Source organism: Polypterus senegalus, chromosome 3 (assembly GCF_016835505.1).
Source record: "Polypterus senegalus isolate Bchr_013 chromosome 3, ASM1683550v1, whole genome shotgun sequence".
NCBI lineage: Eukaryota > Metazoa > Chordata > Cladistia > Polypteriformes > Polypteridae > Polypterus > Polypterus senegalus.
In genome coordinates, this window is record NC_053156.1 from 123076815 (window position 1) to 123092526 (window position 15712).

General features: G+C 36.0%; 1 protein-coding gene across 1 annotated transcript in view; it reads left to right on the top strand.

Moving 5' to 3' along the window:
- Nucleotides 1-225: 225 nt before the first annotated feature.
- Nucleotides 226-15712, top strand: part of crybg1a (crystallin beta-gamma domain containing 1a) — a 327674-nt gene continuing 312187 nt past the window's right edge. Inside the window, exon 1 of the mRNA XM_039747873.1 lies at nucleotides 226-702. Within this exon, the coding sequence (XP_039603807.1) occupies nucleotides 488-702 (215 nt within the window). The 5' untranslated portion in view covers nucleotides 226-487. The remainder of the gene's footprint in view (nucleotides 703-15712) is intronic.

Genomic DNA, 15712 nt, shown 5'->3' on the forward strand with positions numbered 1-15712 from the left:
CTTTCTGAACAAGAGCCGATACGGGACACTGCTTATTCGGAAAAAAAATAGATTCTGTTTAAAGTTAATTTGCGTATTCGACATACGGTGGCGATATGAACTGACAGAAATGACTTGTCAGTATGCATTGAACGTGCCGGAGGCTCAGTCAGGTAATGCACAACCGGAACAGTGATCTTCCAGCCAGGTGCACACACGCAGGAGGCTGGTAGAGCAGCCAGGCGCACTACTGGCGCACTTTCCAACTTGTGGCTTTGCGCGAGGGCTCCGGCGGCGCTTCCCGAACGAGCATGTGTCATATTGTGCAGCTCCGGGCGCTCACTCCGATCACGTCTTAGGTTCTACCTGCCGTGTGACTTGGCGCACTTTAATCCTTCTAAAGTGGGAGCTGGAAGGGAACGGCTTTGTAAAGATCGACAACTACTAGCCCCCACACCATTTTTCTTCTTTTTTGGCTTTCTGTGTTTTGAGTACAAGCGTTGTAGTCATGAGTAAATCGAGCTCAAAGTTCAAGAAGATATTTCATAAAAACAAATCGACGGAGCACGAAAAGGAAGAAGATGACAGGCACTCTGCGAGAAAGCAGTCGATCGTCTCTGAAGATGCGGAGCCGTCGAGCCCACATGGGGCAAAGAAAAAGTCCTTTGGTTCGTGGCGCAAAAAGAAGACTCACAGTGAACCGACGTCCCCAACATCAATAGCGTAATTATTATTGCTTTTTTCTTTTCTTCTAGCTGTGCATATTGTTTTAGTTTTCGTGTCGATGGTGAGTGGCATGTATGGGACACCTTTACATTATAAATGCGAATAGGGGTTTCGGTCCGGACAGATCAAGTCCCTCGGCCAGGAGGTGTTTGAACTGGGTGCCACTCACCGCTGTCTTGCATTGAATGTTCCTTAGAATCGACTTGCAGTCAGAGGGTACCACACCGATTCACCCTTGTATTATTTTCATCAAACCAGGTTAAGATGAGCTTATTTAACAATAGGAAGAAAAACTTTATAGCGCCGTCCCCGTAGCACGTTTTACTTTATTTTCACATTTTCATGATATGAACACCAACAGGCAGAACACATCGTTCAAGAATTTAGCCCGCACTTTTTCACTTTTAAGTCCAGTGTCTGGTCACACTGTCAGTATTATTGCAATTGTCATTATTACACCTTTTTTACAAGTATTATTAGCACTGATTAGTAGAATAATTATAACTGATATTATGAGAGTGGTGGTGCTGATGATTATACTAATTAATAATTGTACTTAAGTCAATATTATTGATCTTATTGCCGCTGTCACACTTCTTACTGTGGCATTATTAATGATGGTAGAAGAGTTACTATGAGAAGTGGTATTTTATTATGTGTAGTTATTAAAATAGTGATTGAAGTTGTTGCTGTTTTTGTTATTGTGGCTTTGATAAATATAATAATGACTGCTAGCAATTATTTTTAGAATTGTTTGTGTTAATGTTTTATTATTGTTTTCATTGCCTTTGAAGTATTATTTCAGTATTATTTTAATTATAGTTTTTGCAGTGTTTATTGTTATTAGACATCGTGTTACTGATTCAGTTGCTGTCATTACAGTTGTTGCTGTTATCGTCACTGCTACGATTAGCATTTTGATTGATGTAATTACAATAGTTATTGTTATATAGCAATCTGTTTGGGGAATTCAGTTTGGGGTCTTCAGAACAGGGGCTCATTCATCTAGCATTGTATGCAAGGCAAGCATATATGCTGTACACGGTGGCATTCTCTTGCAGGAACAATTTCTGCTATTATTTCATACACATATATACAGTATATATTCTCAGATCAGCTTGATTCATTTTGGGGATGTGGTGTGCCAGAGTCTATTCTGGCTGCATTGAAGGCACAAGGCAGGAAGCAACCCTGGATAAGCTGATAGTTCACCTCACTCACACATACACATTTGACTTTGGAACAATTGGAATTGCGAATTAGCCTAATATTATCCGTAGTAGCAGTATTTTATTTGGAGTAGTTTTAATATTATTATTGTATTTGTCAGTGCAGTGGTTGTTATGTTGTTGTTATTAGCAGTAGTATTTTTATTATTACTGCAGATTTTACAATGACAGTTATTGTTGGCAGTAATGGTGGTGGTAGTAGTAGTAATAGCATTGATACTGTAATTATTATGATGTTAATATTATTGTGTTTGTTAGTATTTCAGTTATTATATGCTGTTTTAGCTTTTGAAACTATTGTTGCTATCATTTCCATTAATAGTTTTAGTATTTGCTGTGTTATCATTTTTACAACTGTTCTGGTCAAGTGAATTTGGTCCACACCTTACTGGATTTATGCCAAGATGAACTGTTTTCCTGAAGCACATTTTTCACAATCCTTCTGCAGAACTCTTAGCAGTAGATTATAAGAAAGATAATGATTATTCTGAACAAAGCAATCATCCTTAATCATCTGTAACACAGCTTAAATGTTGCCAGAATCTGTCACTTCTAAAGGTCTTTTAAATCTTTTAATTGCAGTACAGTACAGCTTTGCTTTAGTTTGTCTGAAAAAGGAACCCCATTTCTGTTGCCATTTTTAACATGGCTTTAACTGATTACTGTGAGTTGATCAAATGGCTTTTTGTCCACACATGAAGTAGTATCTGTTGTGTACTGTGGTAACAAATTCAGTGTTATCATCATGCAATGTGGCTTAAGTGAATGACAGTTAATGTGGGCTGTGTCCTTTGGCCACTGTATTAAAAATAAACAAAGAATCCCGTGGCAGTATCCTATTTCAGTTCCTTCTTAAATACAGCTGAACAAAACTGGACCTTTTTTCAAAACACCAGCATCTGCCAGCAGAGTAAACAAGAAGTGTTGTTTAAAACCTATGCTGTTAAGTTAAGGTTACAACAGGCTTATGCTTGTGTCAGTAATATGGAAAAAACATTAAATGTGTTGCAGAGTTATAATTCAGCCCTATTTAATAAAAACTAGTTTGTAGACACATAGTGCTAAAGATCTATCTGCCTGTCATTTTAGGATGGGTAGGTGGACATATTTGGTATGTTACAAGGTATTTTTATAATTTTAATTTGTCCTGTAGTATTTAGGCATGTGAATTCTGGCTGCTGTCATGTGAAAAGTGCAAGGTAACCTTGCTTAGTGACAATGATAGGACATTTGAATTTGTTTGCCTACTACATAATTTAGTTAGTTACATTCAAGTATGCTGTGCCTTGGTGCCATGTTTAATGCTCCTGCCTTACAGATGTAGGGACCAGTTTTCACAGTCCAATTACTTCACTCCCTGGGTACTCTGGATTTTCTCCCATACTCCAAAAACAACTGTATAATTTGTGAATTTACATGACTGTGTCATGTCATGTACTGGCACCCTTGTTACATGAAGTAAATGACATAACATAATGTAACGTAACATTCTCCAACCTGCTCTAATTAATTTAGAGTCACTGGAGTGGGGTGGTGGGGTGGGGCGTGTGTGTGTGTGTTGGGGGGGAGGGGGGTGTTGATTGTTTTGGAGATTGGAAGAGTCTATCCCAGAAGCACTTGGAAATAGATGGAGAAATAACCCTGTACATGTTGCCAGTCCATTACGGGGCCCAGTCAAGCACACAACCACATAGGGCTAATTTGAAATTAGTAATTATTCAAATATTCATATCTTTGTAAATGTGAGAGGAGTAGCCTTTGCAGGTACAGGGAAAACATGCTAACTCCACATGGAAAATGGCCGGACACAGGGTTTGAAGCCAAAGTCTAAGGCCTATTTGGCAGCAGTGTTATCCCTTTGTCCATCCACCTATTCGTTGTCGTAAATGTTCTTTTCACATACAGTATAGGGCTGCAAAGGATGATATAGTGAGTATGGCAGAATTTTGTTTGTGATATAAATTCTAAGCAGCACATATAGAAAAAATCATAGTGGGACTCAATCATTTACTTGGCACATTAATAATTTACATTCAACTTACTTGACCAGTACTTCTGTATAGTCATATTTCAACTGAAGAAGGCATTTCAAGATAATCAAAGTGGGTAACTGTAAGTTAAAAGGTATTTTCAGCAATTTTGCAAACAATTTGTGGCATTTATTAGAATGTATCACCACTCCTATTAAAGAAAGATTTGCTGCTAATCATCTTTCATTATGTGGTTTTCAAAACTGTTCTACTACTTTTGTGGTACATGTTCCAGCTTGCTAAGACCTTCATTACAATCAGGTACAATATATGCATAATTACGAGTAAAGGTGAAGGTCAGGTACTTTTACTTTGTGGATCACTCAGTCATGCTGAACTTTAATTTATTACCCTATAGATTTCCAATTCATTATTAATTAAAAAAGAATAAGATGCTAGATAAGAAAGTAGACATTTTTTTAAAAATTATCCTTATGTTAGATTTATATTTTAAAAGAATAGTAATAAGTGTGTTTGCTGTAAGAATAAAAGCCTTTAAAGAAGCTTACCTTTTTGCAGAGTAGAACGTAAAAGTTACACATTGTTTAAGGAATAATAATGAAGTTACTCTCATACAACATAATGTTCTTGGTGAGGAATGTCAGGGATGTATTAATAAATGGGAAATTAGGCAACCTTTTAAAATTTTAATTACCTTGAAAGTCTGATTTGTTTACTAATCTCATTGGCAAAATCATGCCATTGTATAAAAAAAACAAACAAACAAAAAAAATGTGTTTAGGCTTTTTTTAAACATTGCAGCAAAGTGACATGTGCTGGTCCAGCCTGCGAAAATGTCTCTCCAGCATGGGCATGTTGAAACTGAATGCAGTTAGTCATGTTTCTGCTCTGAGTGTCTCATGCTTTCTCAGGGTCGTCTGAGCTTGTTTTTTATAAGGCCAAGGCTATTCAACATTTTGCCTCTGGGATGTTTAATAAAATAACATTCAGATGAGTTGTCAAGTTTATACAATGAAGTAGTTATGGCCTTTTTTCAGTCATCAGCTTCCTTATAAGCTTAGGGAACTGTGCAGTACTTTTTATGTTGATTACTGCACGACTGTCATTTTTAGATATTTAAAAAATGTTAATATGTTCCTTTTGTTCATCTGCCTATACAGAAACCTACTATATTTTCTCACAATAATAATATAAAATATTATCAAAATAAGCATTTTTTTCTCTCCAGAGTGTAACAATTTCATAACTTTTTGTGTCTCAAAGAAACCACTCAAATAACATTTTTTCCCTAACAATTTTTGTTTTATACCTCTTATTTTGGAGTTTCCATTGTATGTATTGCATTTAGCATCTTGTCTGCTTTGCTGGCATGTGTGTCTGCCGGTCACTAACATCTGGGAAAACACTGCTGTTTGATTTTTATATAAAGAAAGACAAAACTCCCCATTTATTACTGTGTGAATCACATATTAATACATTTACTGTACATATGTATGTTATACATATATATGTTTTATGATTTGCACAATTTGAGTTCCAGATTATCTATATGAATAAACATGCTTTTGCTTGTCTGTAATAGTCTGTATGATGTGTGTGCTGGTAATTATTATAAAGTAAATACCCATAGTACTTTGCATCCAGTGTTTGAAAGTCTCTTGAATCTTTTTTCCTGTACATGTATTTTGCACAGCTGGTGCCAGGGAAGATTCTGTAAAGGGCCGCTTGAAATTCTGAGGAGGGTAGTGATATTTCAGTTGGAAATGCAGCTGTTTCAACAAACCCAGAGAAAAATTACTTTCACCTTGAATTTCCAATAAACAATGAAATAAAATTTCCCCATTAAAACTTATAACAAATTTATAAATGGTTATGCAAAATGTGCTATATGTTGAATATTAGCTATTGTAAATAAAAATACAAACTTTAAATGAAAATAAAATAGGAAGTTTACCCCATAACTGATACACAAACATAAATAATTCCCACTTTCCCCATACTATTCCCAACTAGGTATTTTAGCAGTGGGTGGTTTAGAAAACTCCTGAATTCAGCAACTTTTCAGTATTTTCAGCCAGTCTTCTATTCCTTTGGAATTAAAGGTAATGCTCATAAAATGCTGGTAAAAGAAAACAATGGGCATTTGGAATAGTTTTACAGGAAGTCAATGACTCTTCTTGGGTCAGTCAGGAGTAAAGAAGCATATTGAAAATGAAAACAAAAATAGTGCCAGAGTCATCTTGAATGCCAATGCTTTGGTTGTCTAGTAACAGCTATTGAGAGAGAGGTCAAATGCACTTGTATCTTGCAATCAAGTGACAGGAATGTGGATTTGCATATTCTTTCCTTGTGTATTTGTATATGAATCAGTATTACTGATACAAGAATAAGTGTGTAAGCTGTATGCAATTTCTATATGTTCGGCTCTGATTTTTATACAAGTGAAAATTACTCCATGCCTCTTGACTAAACTTCATCCTCTTTTAACCTGAAAAAAATAACCAACTGCCACATTGGTGAAAGCTGGTTGGTCAGGTAACAAATGACCTTCTGGAAAATCTGCCATTTTTTGTTTACATGCACACTCTGAAATAATTTTTCTGATAGTTGAGTGTGCATCATGTATCTAGTATTTCTGGCGCAACTGTGGAAGCATATAATTGCATCTACAATGTCCAAATGTTTTGTGGATGTGTTGTAGTATAAAAGAAGCAGCATGTAAATGTTTGAGGAGGATTGCATGATGTTTAACTTCTTCTGGTATAGCAGCTTTATTGAGTCTGCCTCTGAACCTCTGTGTTCCATCTTTTAATATCAGGTCCAGTTTAACGATTTGACCATTCCTTTTTACATGGACATTTTTCTTTAAAGCCATTATGTCTTCTGGATATTCTTGTAGATCACTGAGGCAAAAAAGCTTTGATTCAGCTTTAAACAAATCTTCTGAAGAAATCGGTTTGGTTTTAATGTTAGTTTGTACTTTTTCATATGTTCTATGATGTACATTTATGTTTTTCTGGGTTACTTTCAGATTGACTGACTTCAAGTTGAAATGCCTTTCTTTCATCCTTTAAGTGCATCAATATTTCTTTATACTTGAGAAACCAAGCCACAGCTTTCTTTAAGCGTAGCCATTCTGAGAAGTAGGTGATGAATTTATTTACAGGTTCAGTAATCTCTTCTTCTCTTGTCATGTTAACTGAACATATTTTAATTTTTGGATTATCTTCAGTAAGAGGAGTATTCATTTGGTTTAGTCTTTTTGGCCACTTATGTTCTGGCTTCAATAAGAAACTTGGGCCTTGTGACCTTTTTGTGCTTTTGAGAAAACTTTCTATGCTTAGTCCTTTTGATGATTGATCTGATGGATTTAGGGCAGATGTGACATACTTCATTTGTGAAGGTTGTGAATGATCTCTGATCACTGTGATTCTTTTGGCAACCAAAGTCTTGAATCAAGTATTTTCATTTGAAATGTATTTTAGCACTGTGGTGCTGTCAGTCCAAAATGTAGATTCTAGTTCACTTTTTAGCATCTTATCCATTTTGACTGCTACAACAGCTGTTGTTTGCTCTAGTTTTGGAATTGTGACATGCTTCAATGGTGCCACTCTTGATTTCTCAATTAGAAGTGAACAATGTTTTTCACCTCTTTCATTGGACAAGAGAAGATATGTGACAGTGCCATAACCATCTTCACTGGTATCTACATAATGATGTATTTGTGCTGACTTTATGCGTCCAAATCATGCAGGTTCGATGCATCTGTTCACATTGTAGTTTGCTGGTAACTGTAAGTCATCCATCCATTTTTTCCATTTTTAAATATGCTTGACTTCCACTTTATCATCCCATCCGTACTTCTATTTGCACAAGTCCCTTAAGATAGGTATTACTGGCAGTATAGCGGGTGCTAAAAATCCGAGGGGGTCATAAACTGAACTGAAATCCAATAGAATACCATGCCTTGTATCTGACTTGTCATGTTACTTTATCTGAAATTTGAAATTGTTCATTTCAGTACACCACTGGATGCCAAGGGAATGTTCTGTTGGGAGCACACTATGGCTCAGGAGCTCTGTCTTCTTCAAGAATAGACAATAGGACTGCAGCATAGGGCTTGGAGATTTTTTGCCAACTTTATTGCTTGTTCTTCTGTTGCCACTGACTTTAAGGAGTCACCTACATAGAAATTATGAAGCACAGTGTGAACGGCCTCCTAAGGAAATATTTCTCTTGCACCTTCGGCCGTTCAATGCAAAGCATGTGCTGTCTTTAATTAAATTACCTTCAAGCCACCACAAAAAGCGAAGAAGATCATTGTCTTTATCTGGGACTTTAACTTGGTAGTACATCAATTTAATGTCTGCCATTAAAGCCACCTGTTCTTCTCTAAATCTAAATTAGGTCAGGACCTTTTTTAGTAATTGTTCATTAAGAGACGTCCCTTGATAGGTGGCTGTACAATCTTTGGATGATATACACCATGATGTGGAATGTACCACACCCTGTCTTCATTACAAATCAGGTTTTCTTTGGGTACTTTGACAGCATAACCCTTCTCAATAATGTCTCTCATGACAGCTTTATACTCTTCATGGAAACTGAATTTTTGCAGACGAGCTTCCTACAGCATGGAAGTGCTCTGAATTCCAGCAGGGCATCATGGACATTGGAGTTTTCCGGTACAGCCCTGCTGGATAACGTCGGGACCGCCTGGGGACACTGCAGGGAGGCCCAGAGACTTGTATTTTCCATACAGCCCAGAAGTACGTCCCAGTCATATGGACAGAGGAAATGACGTGCTTCCGGGTTGAAGAAGAAGAGTTTTTACCTGACCCAGAAGTGCTGGATAATCACATGGACTGAGGGCTCAGAAGCACTTCCGGGTCATGGACTATAAAGGACTCTGGGAAATCCCAGACAGACGTGCTGAGTTGGGAGGAAGGGAATAACGCGTCTGGGAGAAGAGGATTATTGTATTGTCTATTGATTTATTATTGTATATGAGTATAGTGGAGTGGAGGGTGCTTTGTGCACATTATTTCTTTAATAAAGTCAATTATTGGACTTTTATCTGGTGTCTGGCGTCTGATCTCAGGGTTCAAGGGGACGACAGCGTCCCCTATCTGTCACACTGTATAAACATTTAAATGGGACTAAGTGAAAGTAAAATTCAAGGCTTATACTAACTGGCTGAAACATGGCTATCCAATGAAAACACCATTAACCGACATAAGGACATGAACCCAGCATATGCAGGCTAGAAAAGAAGAACATGCAAGTAATAAATAAGACATTATGACCAATACCCTTTGAATCCCATCACATCAATTGCCCCCCACAACCCTACTTATTTGCAATATATTGCCTTGGATTCACGTAAGCCTAATCATTTTCCTCTGATGAGGATTCCTGATAGGAGTTGAAAGCTTAGGAATAAAAAAACTATTTTAAGATATGATTCATTTTCTCCCTTTGTGGATTTCCATGTATAGATATGCAAATTGTATCGCAGACCTTTGCTTCCAGCTTTGATATTGTAGGAAAATTTGCAGGATCGCCTTTAAGGCTCTAATTTCAGTTAAAAGATCAGACATCTGAGTTTTACTTTTCTTTATGTGGACATTACGTATATTTGAGTCTGTACTCATATCAGTCACTGTGACTTCACTCAGGCACCGTTCAGCATCTTTAAAACTGCGCAAGTAGCTGAAATGCATTTCCAGGCAACAGCTTCTTCAGCAGCAGCTAATTCACAGTCACAAAGTTCACTTGGCAAAGGTAAGTCAAACGTCTTTATCCTTGGCCAAAAACTGAAAGAATCATCCATGATGCCTTTATATAATATCATAGTCTCTTTAAATTTGGGTACATTGTCTTTGGCTTTCAGTTCCGATCATGCATAAACAGAAAGAGAAGAGCACAGTATCTCATTAGCTTAGTTCTTTTTATTTTGTTGACAAATTCCTGAGTACCAGTCCTCAGATATTAGATCCCAGTTAAAAGTCCTTTGTTGGCAGTTTTGTGATGAAATCTTTAGCTGCATTTGTTAAGAATTACCAAAGTTCTGCTGCTTTTAGTTGTTTTTAACAGTTCAGGCAATAGCATGGTGCGTTTTCAAATAATTCCACAAGCCAAAAATGTTTGTTTGAAAAGTTTTAGTAAAATTCAAAGCAAACAGTTCACACAAAAGCAGAGAAAAATTGATTTTACAAAGAGAACAAAATGTTTTCACTTAAAGTTCTGTTTAAGTCTTATTTTATCTGGCTTCATTCCTCTCAAAGTTTGGTCATACAGTCCTATTAGGTGTAGAACGGTCAGCACGATCAAAACAGTCAGAAAACTGTATGTGCTGATATCCTATTTGCAAACTATTCTGAGTGCTTATTGTATTCAACCTTGAAGCAGAACAGCTACAGCACCAGATGTCCAAACCTTGTTTTACTCCTTCTAGCTAATAGGAAGCTTATAGGAAGTTGAGATTACAATGGGCTTGTGACCTCTAAATCTGAATAAAGGTTTTACATATATCACCTGGTGTATAGAATATTGACTTCTGCTGAGACATGGTGATACTATGTTTAGAATTTGGTGAAAACAGCACAAATCCATTACATGTTGTGTCAGCGGTATAGGCTGGTAGAGTTAGGATAATGGTGTGCCAGATGTATTTATGAAACATATTAAGTCTCACAATAAAGTCTCTCCAGAATGTATGGTGTAATTTCTGAGTGCTGCTGACCAGGAGACTGAGTTTGATTAGTGACTTTGTCATTGTGTGTATGTGAATGTGAACAGTTATGGACTGACATTCTGTTCAAGAGTTGTTGCTGCCTTGTACTAAATGTTGCTAGCATAAACTTGGGACCCTAGCCTAGATGGACCAGCTGGATAGTATTTAATGCAGAGTCATTTTTAAAATAATTAAATGACATGTCTAAAATGAAAGAATGAGTTTTGTGCATATCTGAATATTATGATTTTTTATCACTTCACTTTTTGTGTATATTTGAATATTATGATTTTTTTTGTATCTTCACATAGATAAGACGGAGAATTTGTGGAATTTTCTGAGCAGTAGTTGTATTATCAGGCTTGCAAAGAGAAGAACATTTCTAAACATTTCCCTGTAATTTCTTTTAACACTGTTTACTGTTTACCCCATGATGTAGTATTTTTAAACATAAACTTTTTTATACACTACACTTAAACATTGATCACAATATATATAAAGGTTTTAAAATCAAATGTTAGGCCTTTCTCTCTGTTGTACTTTCCCTCTCTATCTTTATAGTATATATTATCTCTTTCTTCTGTCTCATTAATTTTATTTTCAAGGTGAAGGTTTTCTAAATACTGTTTTTATTTATTTATGTATTTATGTTTTTTTTTTCTTTTTAGCAGCTTACTGTTTTGAAAGAGCTTTCTTTAAATGGCGTCTGTGTGGTTATTGTAATTGCTTATTGATTATTGAATAAGGATTGTTGCTTTGGTGACTGGACCAAGGCCCCCGAGCCTTCAGCTCTCAGCAGATCACATATCTGTCTTTGCGGGACGATTCATCTGGGTTTATCCTTCTTCTTAATGGTATTTATTTTATTTTAATGGCTAATCCTGGTTTATCTGGTGTGAGTCTTAGCTGCTGTGCTTAATGTGCTTTTTGGGGTGTCTCATGCTTTCAGTTTTTCACTTAGTGGTAAGACTGTTCATATTATTGTTAACAAAAATTCATAAAAATAATTATATTACTACTGTTTAGTGCTAAATCTAATATGCTTTGTTTAAAGCTGACAAATAAAAAGAGATTAATTATTAGTTAAAGGTTGAGAGTAAAGCCTAAGATGCAATGATGTCATGTTGAATAAATTAGTAAATTTTGTCCTTTTCATTAAGAAGAGTGTTCTGAAGCACACCCACATACTAAGTCTCTGTGTTTCTCATTGAACAGGTAAATGGCCATTTATTTCGGTACTGTACCTTTTCCAGAATGGGTGCGAGGCAATAAACTAAGATGCATATGAATTGAGATGGTTGTAGTAGACATGAAGCATTACCAGTTTTGAATTAGTAAATTTCAGCATTTGACTATAAGGGACTCTGTGTAAACATGAGTCTAGATAAACATGCAGCCTAGGTAGAGTTATGGTGAAAAGACAGCTCGTTTGGCACAAGGCAAGGTGGTGAGAAAATAAGAAGCACACCATTTCCACAGACAAAGTGGAAGAAAAGTGATGGAATATAAAATGGCAAATTATTTCCTTGCTGGAGGAAAAACTTTTTTTAGAATGGATAGGAGGAGTAATTATTGTTGTTAATAGTTTATTGCATAAATTGAGCTATTTTTTGTTGCACAATTTGGGGTATGCTTCATTTCATGATGCTGGTAATAGCTTAAACGCCATCCCAGTGCTGCCCAGATAGGATCTGGTTCTGGCCCACTGTGACACTGAGCTTGATTAGGCAGGTCTAAGAATGTTATGTTACTATGTTATAGTATATTGTAGAGTTTAATGTTAGTCTGTATCTTGACTAATTCCTGCGGTCACACTACTCCACTCCTAATGGTGTATTTATGTATTTCTGTGTGCTGTATAAATCTTTACAGCATCTTGTTAATCATTTCTTTAATTATTTTCTTCCATAATAGTACTGGAGAACTAGTAAGAAATAAGTAAAAAACATTGAATAAAATATTTGTTGAAGTCTTGTATCCAGATGCTACCTATTTCTATTTTCTACTTTAATACCTAATTGTGAGAGTAGTATTATTAATGAGTACTTCACCAAAAAATGGTCTTTTTAATATGTTACTATCTCCATGTTGTTTATAGTAATGGCTGAGAAAAAAAAATTAATTTAACAGATAAAGATAAAGTAAAGTTTCTGATAGACCAGACATTGGACAACAACAAACAGTATCTATTTGAAAAAAATCTCACATTTCTCATATCACATAATCCATGTGTTTAGGACATTGTGAGCATATAGTCAGATGATTGCACATATGACGTCATCAAGTTGTATACTCACAAAATTACAAATATATATTTTTATTAAAATATTGTTGAATTATTTATTTAGCAGCAGTTTATGAAAATGCATGGGTGAGTTGACCTTCTGTTGGTTGAAACATCAAGGATATGCGAAATGTGAGGCATATTCTCTTCCTGATAATGTTTTCACTTGTTTTTCTTTCATTTTAAGCTATAGGTGCACTGTTTTTAGTTTAATTTTGCACTGTCAATTATAACATGAAACACAATGTTAGCCCAATGATTAAGCTGTAATTGGACTGAACTTATGACCAGTGAATGAGTAGAGGCGGTGGGTCTTTAATTCAAATCCTAAGGCTCATCCGAACATGTTCTGTTTTAGCTTACAAGAGTGTTTTCCAGAGTGATTTATTTAACAGTATTAACATGTTTTAATGGTATGTGCATCTTTTTGTGTAAATTTTAGTTGGAGTATTCCTTTGAACTACTTAAATGAAATGTGACCAGTACTCTTTATAATATTATGATGTGGTTGGTATGAATCAGTGAGATGGTGTGCTGCAGGGCTAGGTGTGCTGGTTGCCAAGTCCAGCCAATTCAAAGGCTGTCTACACCTGTTTTTGCTTAATGCATTTTCTATTCAGATACAGGGTGGGGAGGTACATTCAACTACATGATCCAAACAGCATGCCTCAGGCTTAGACAAGGTCCAGAAATTGTGTTGCCTAGGCTACTGGAAACGAAAGTGGTATGAGAACTAAATGTTTGGGATGAAGACCCACCAACAGTGGGTGTAATATTCAGCAGATTTCAAAGTAATGGAAATTAAACAGTACTGTGGAATAACTAAGGAGGTGGTATTTGTATTTACTACTTCACAACATCTCTATTTCCTAATTGATAAATACTGGATTTATTATAAATATTTACTGTATAATGATAGGCTTTTTTTTATAATCAGTACTCAAGAAGTGGGTGGCTATGAAGGATCATCCATAGACTTGGATGGAGTTTAATGAAAAATGGATAAAAAAGTAAACTGGCTGCACTTCCAGTTTCTTTGAAAATGTTTTAAACCAAAAAAAATTGCATGTGAGCAAACAAGTGAAGATCAACAGGGACAGGATGTCAACTTCCAAACGTTTTTGCAGGTCACATATGAGAAAACGGTAAAAGAGGAGATTGTTTGTGTTTCCCAGGTTGAAAATCCCCGCTCTAATCTAATCTGATTCTTGGGCATTTTAGTGGCCAGAAAGTGGAGACTAGCAAACTAGAACCTGCATGGGAACTTACCAGAATTTTTTTTTCCTCTTCCCCTCCTAAATGCTTTTATTTAATATTATTTATTGAATTGTTTTTTGTGATCCTGTCGGCAAATACACATGAGAAGACTGATGTAGCTGTTAAGATTTTTGTGAGTCCAGTGTTTCCTGTTTAGGGTTTTTTGCTGCAAGTAGCCCCCCAGTGCGAATTATTCTTACAGTTTATCCGGAACTAACCCTAATTTCTGGTGTCCTCCCACATCTCATATCGTGTATTCTTCTTTGCTTTGTAAACTACCATATAGTGGTGCTTATTGCAAAATACGCAATATGGATAAAAGACTTATGAGGTTTATGAATGGGATACGGCAAGGGCACATTTTGTTTTGGACCTCCTTTCTAAACTTGCCCTGCTGATAGTGGTGCCTAGCAACCAAGGAGCTGGACTTAAAAATAAAACCACAGGTTCAAATTCCATTTAGTTAGTGACCCTGAGGAAAGTGCACATAAGTAGTTGGGAGTTTTGAACAGCATGTATCTATAAATTGACTTGCAGTCTTTTCAATAACTTCTATGGAGCAGAGATCACAGTAAAACATGCTGTTTAGACATTGATATAATTGTAGGCTAACCGATCAAAGTACATATATGATCTTGTTCAAAATATGTAAAGCCCTATGAATATTTTTCCATGAAATAAGTAAATGTTGCAATATAACAAACACCAAACACATTGAAAGTTTTGAACTAATGGTTTTGCTGACTTGACAGTCTCAATATGCAAATGCATCACTAGCAAAACCCTGTTAAATATCTTAAATTTAAATGGAACTATATGGCAGAATGTCAGTGATGCAGGTTATCAACTTTAAAACTTGATGTAAATAAACCAGATGTTTGTAGAGTTCTTGTTCCATCACAGAGTAAGAGTATTCTTACTTTCATTTCATACCCTTTTTTCCAAATTTGAGGTTCCTTCTTTACACGTTTCTGGTTAGAAAAACTGTTCCTGGATTTCTACCTGACAAGCTCTTCTGAACAACAGACTTGAGAAGGGTACTAGCACAGAGATTATATACAAGAAGTGCCAGAGTGGCATCTACTATTTTTCCTGAAGAGGCTAAGATTGTTTGGTGTATGCCGAACTTACATTCTTACATGTTTTCTGCCTGCCTTTAGTGGCCATCGTACAGTTTTTTTCTGTGTGGTTGTGTGCACGGGGAAATTGCATTAGTGCAGTTGATACAGACTAAATAAACTTGTTAAAAACTTTAATTCCTTCTTGGGAGTCTGGATGATGTGGCAGAAGAGAGGTCACTCCTCAAGCTGCTTAGTATCCTGCACAATGATTCTCACACCCTGTTGAGGTTTTGGATAAACAGTGGAGTACTTTTTGTAACACAATGAGACAATAAAACATGGAATGGAGTTGATGCTTCTATGCAGTTTATCTAAAACAGATTAGAAGATAAAATACTTGAGCCTAGCCTGGAAGTTGATCAATAACTGTCAAAGGCTAAACTGGATAA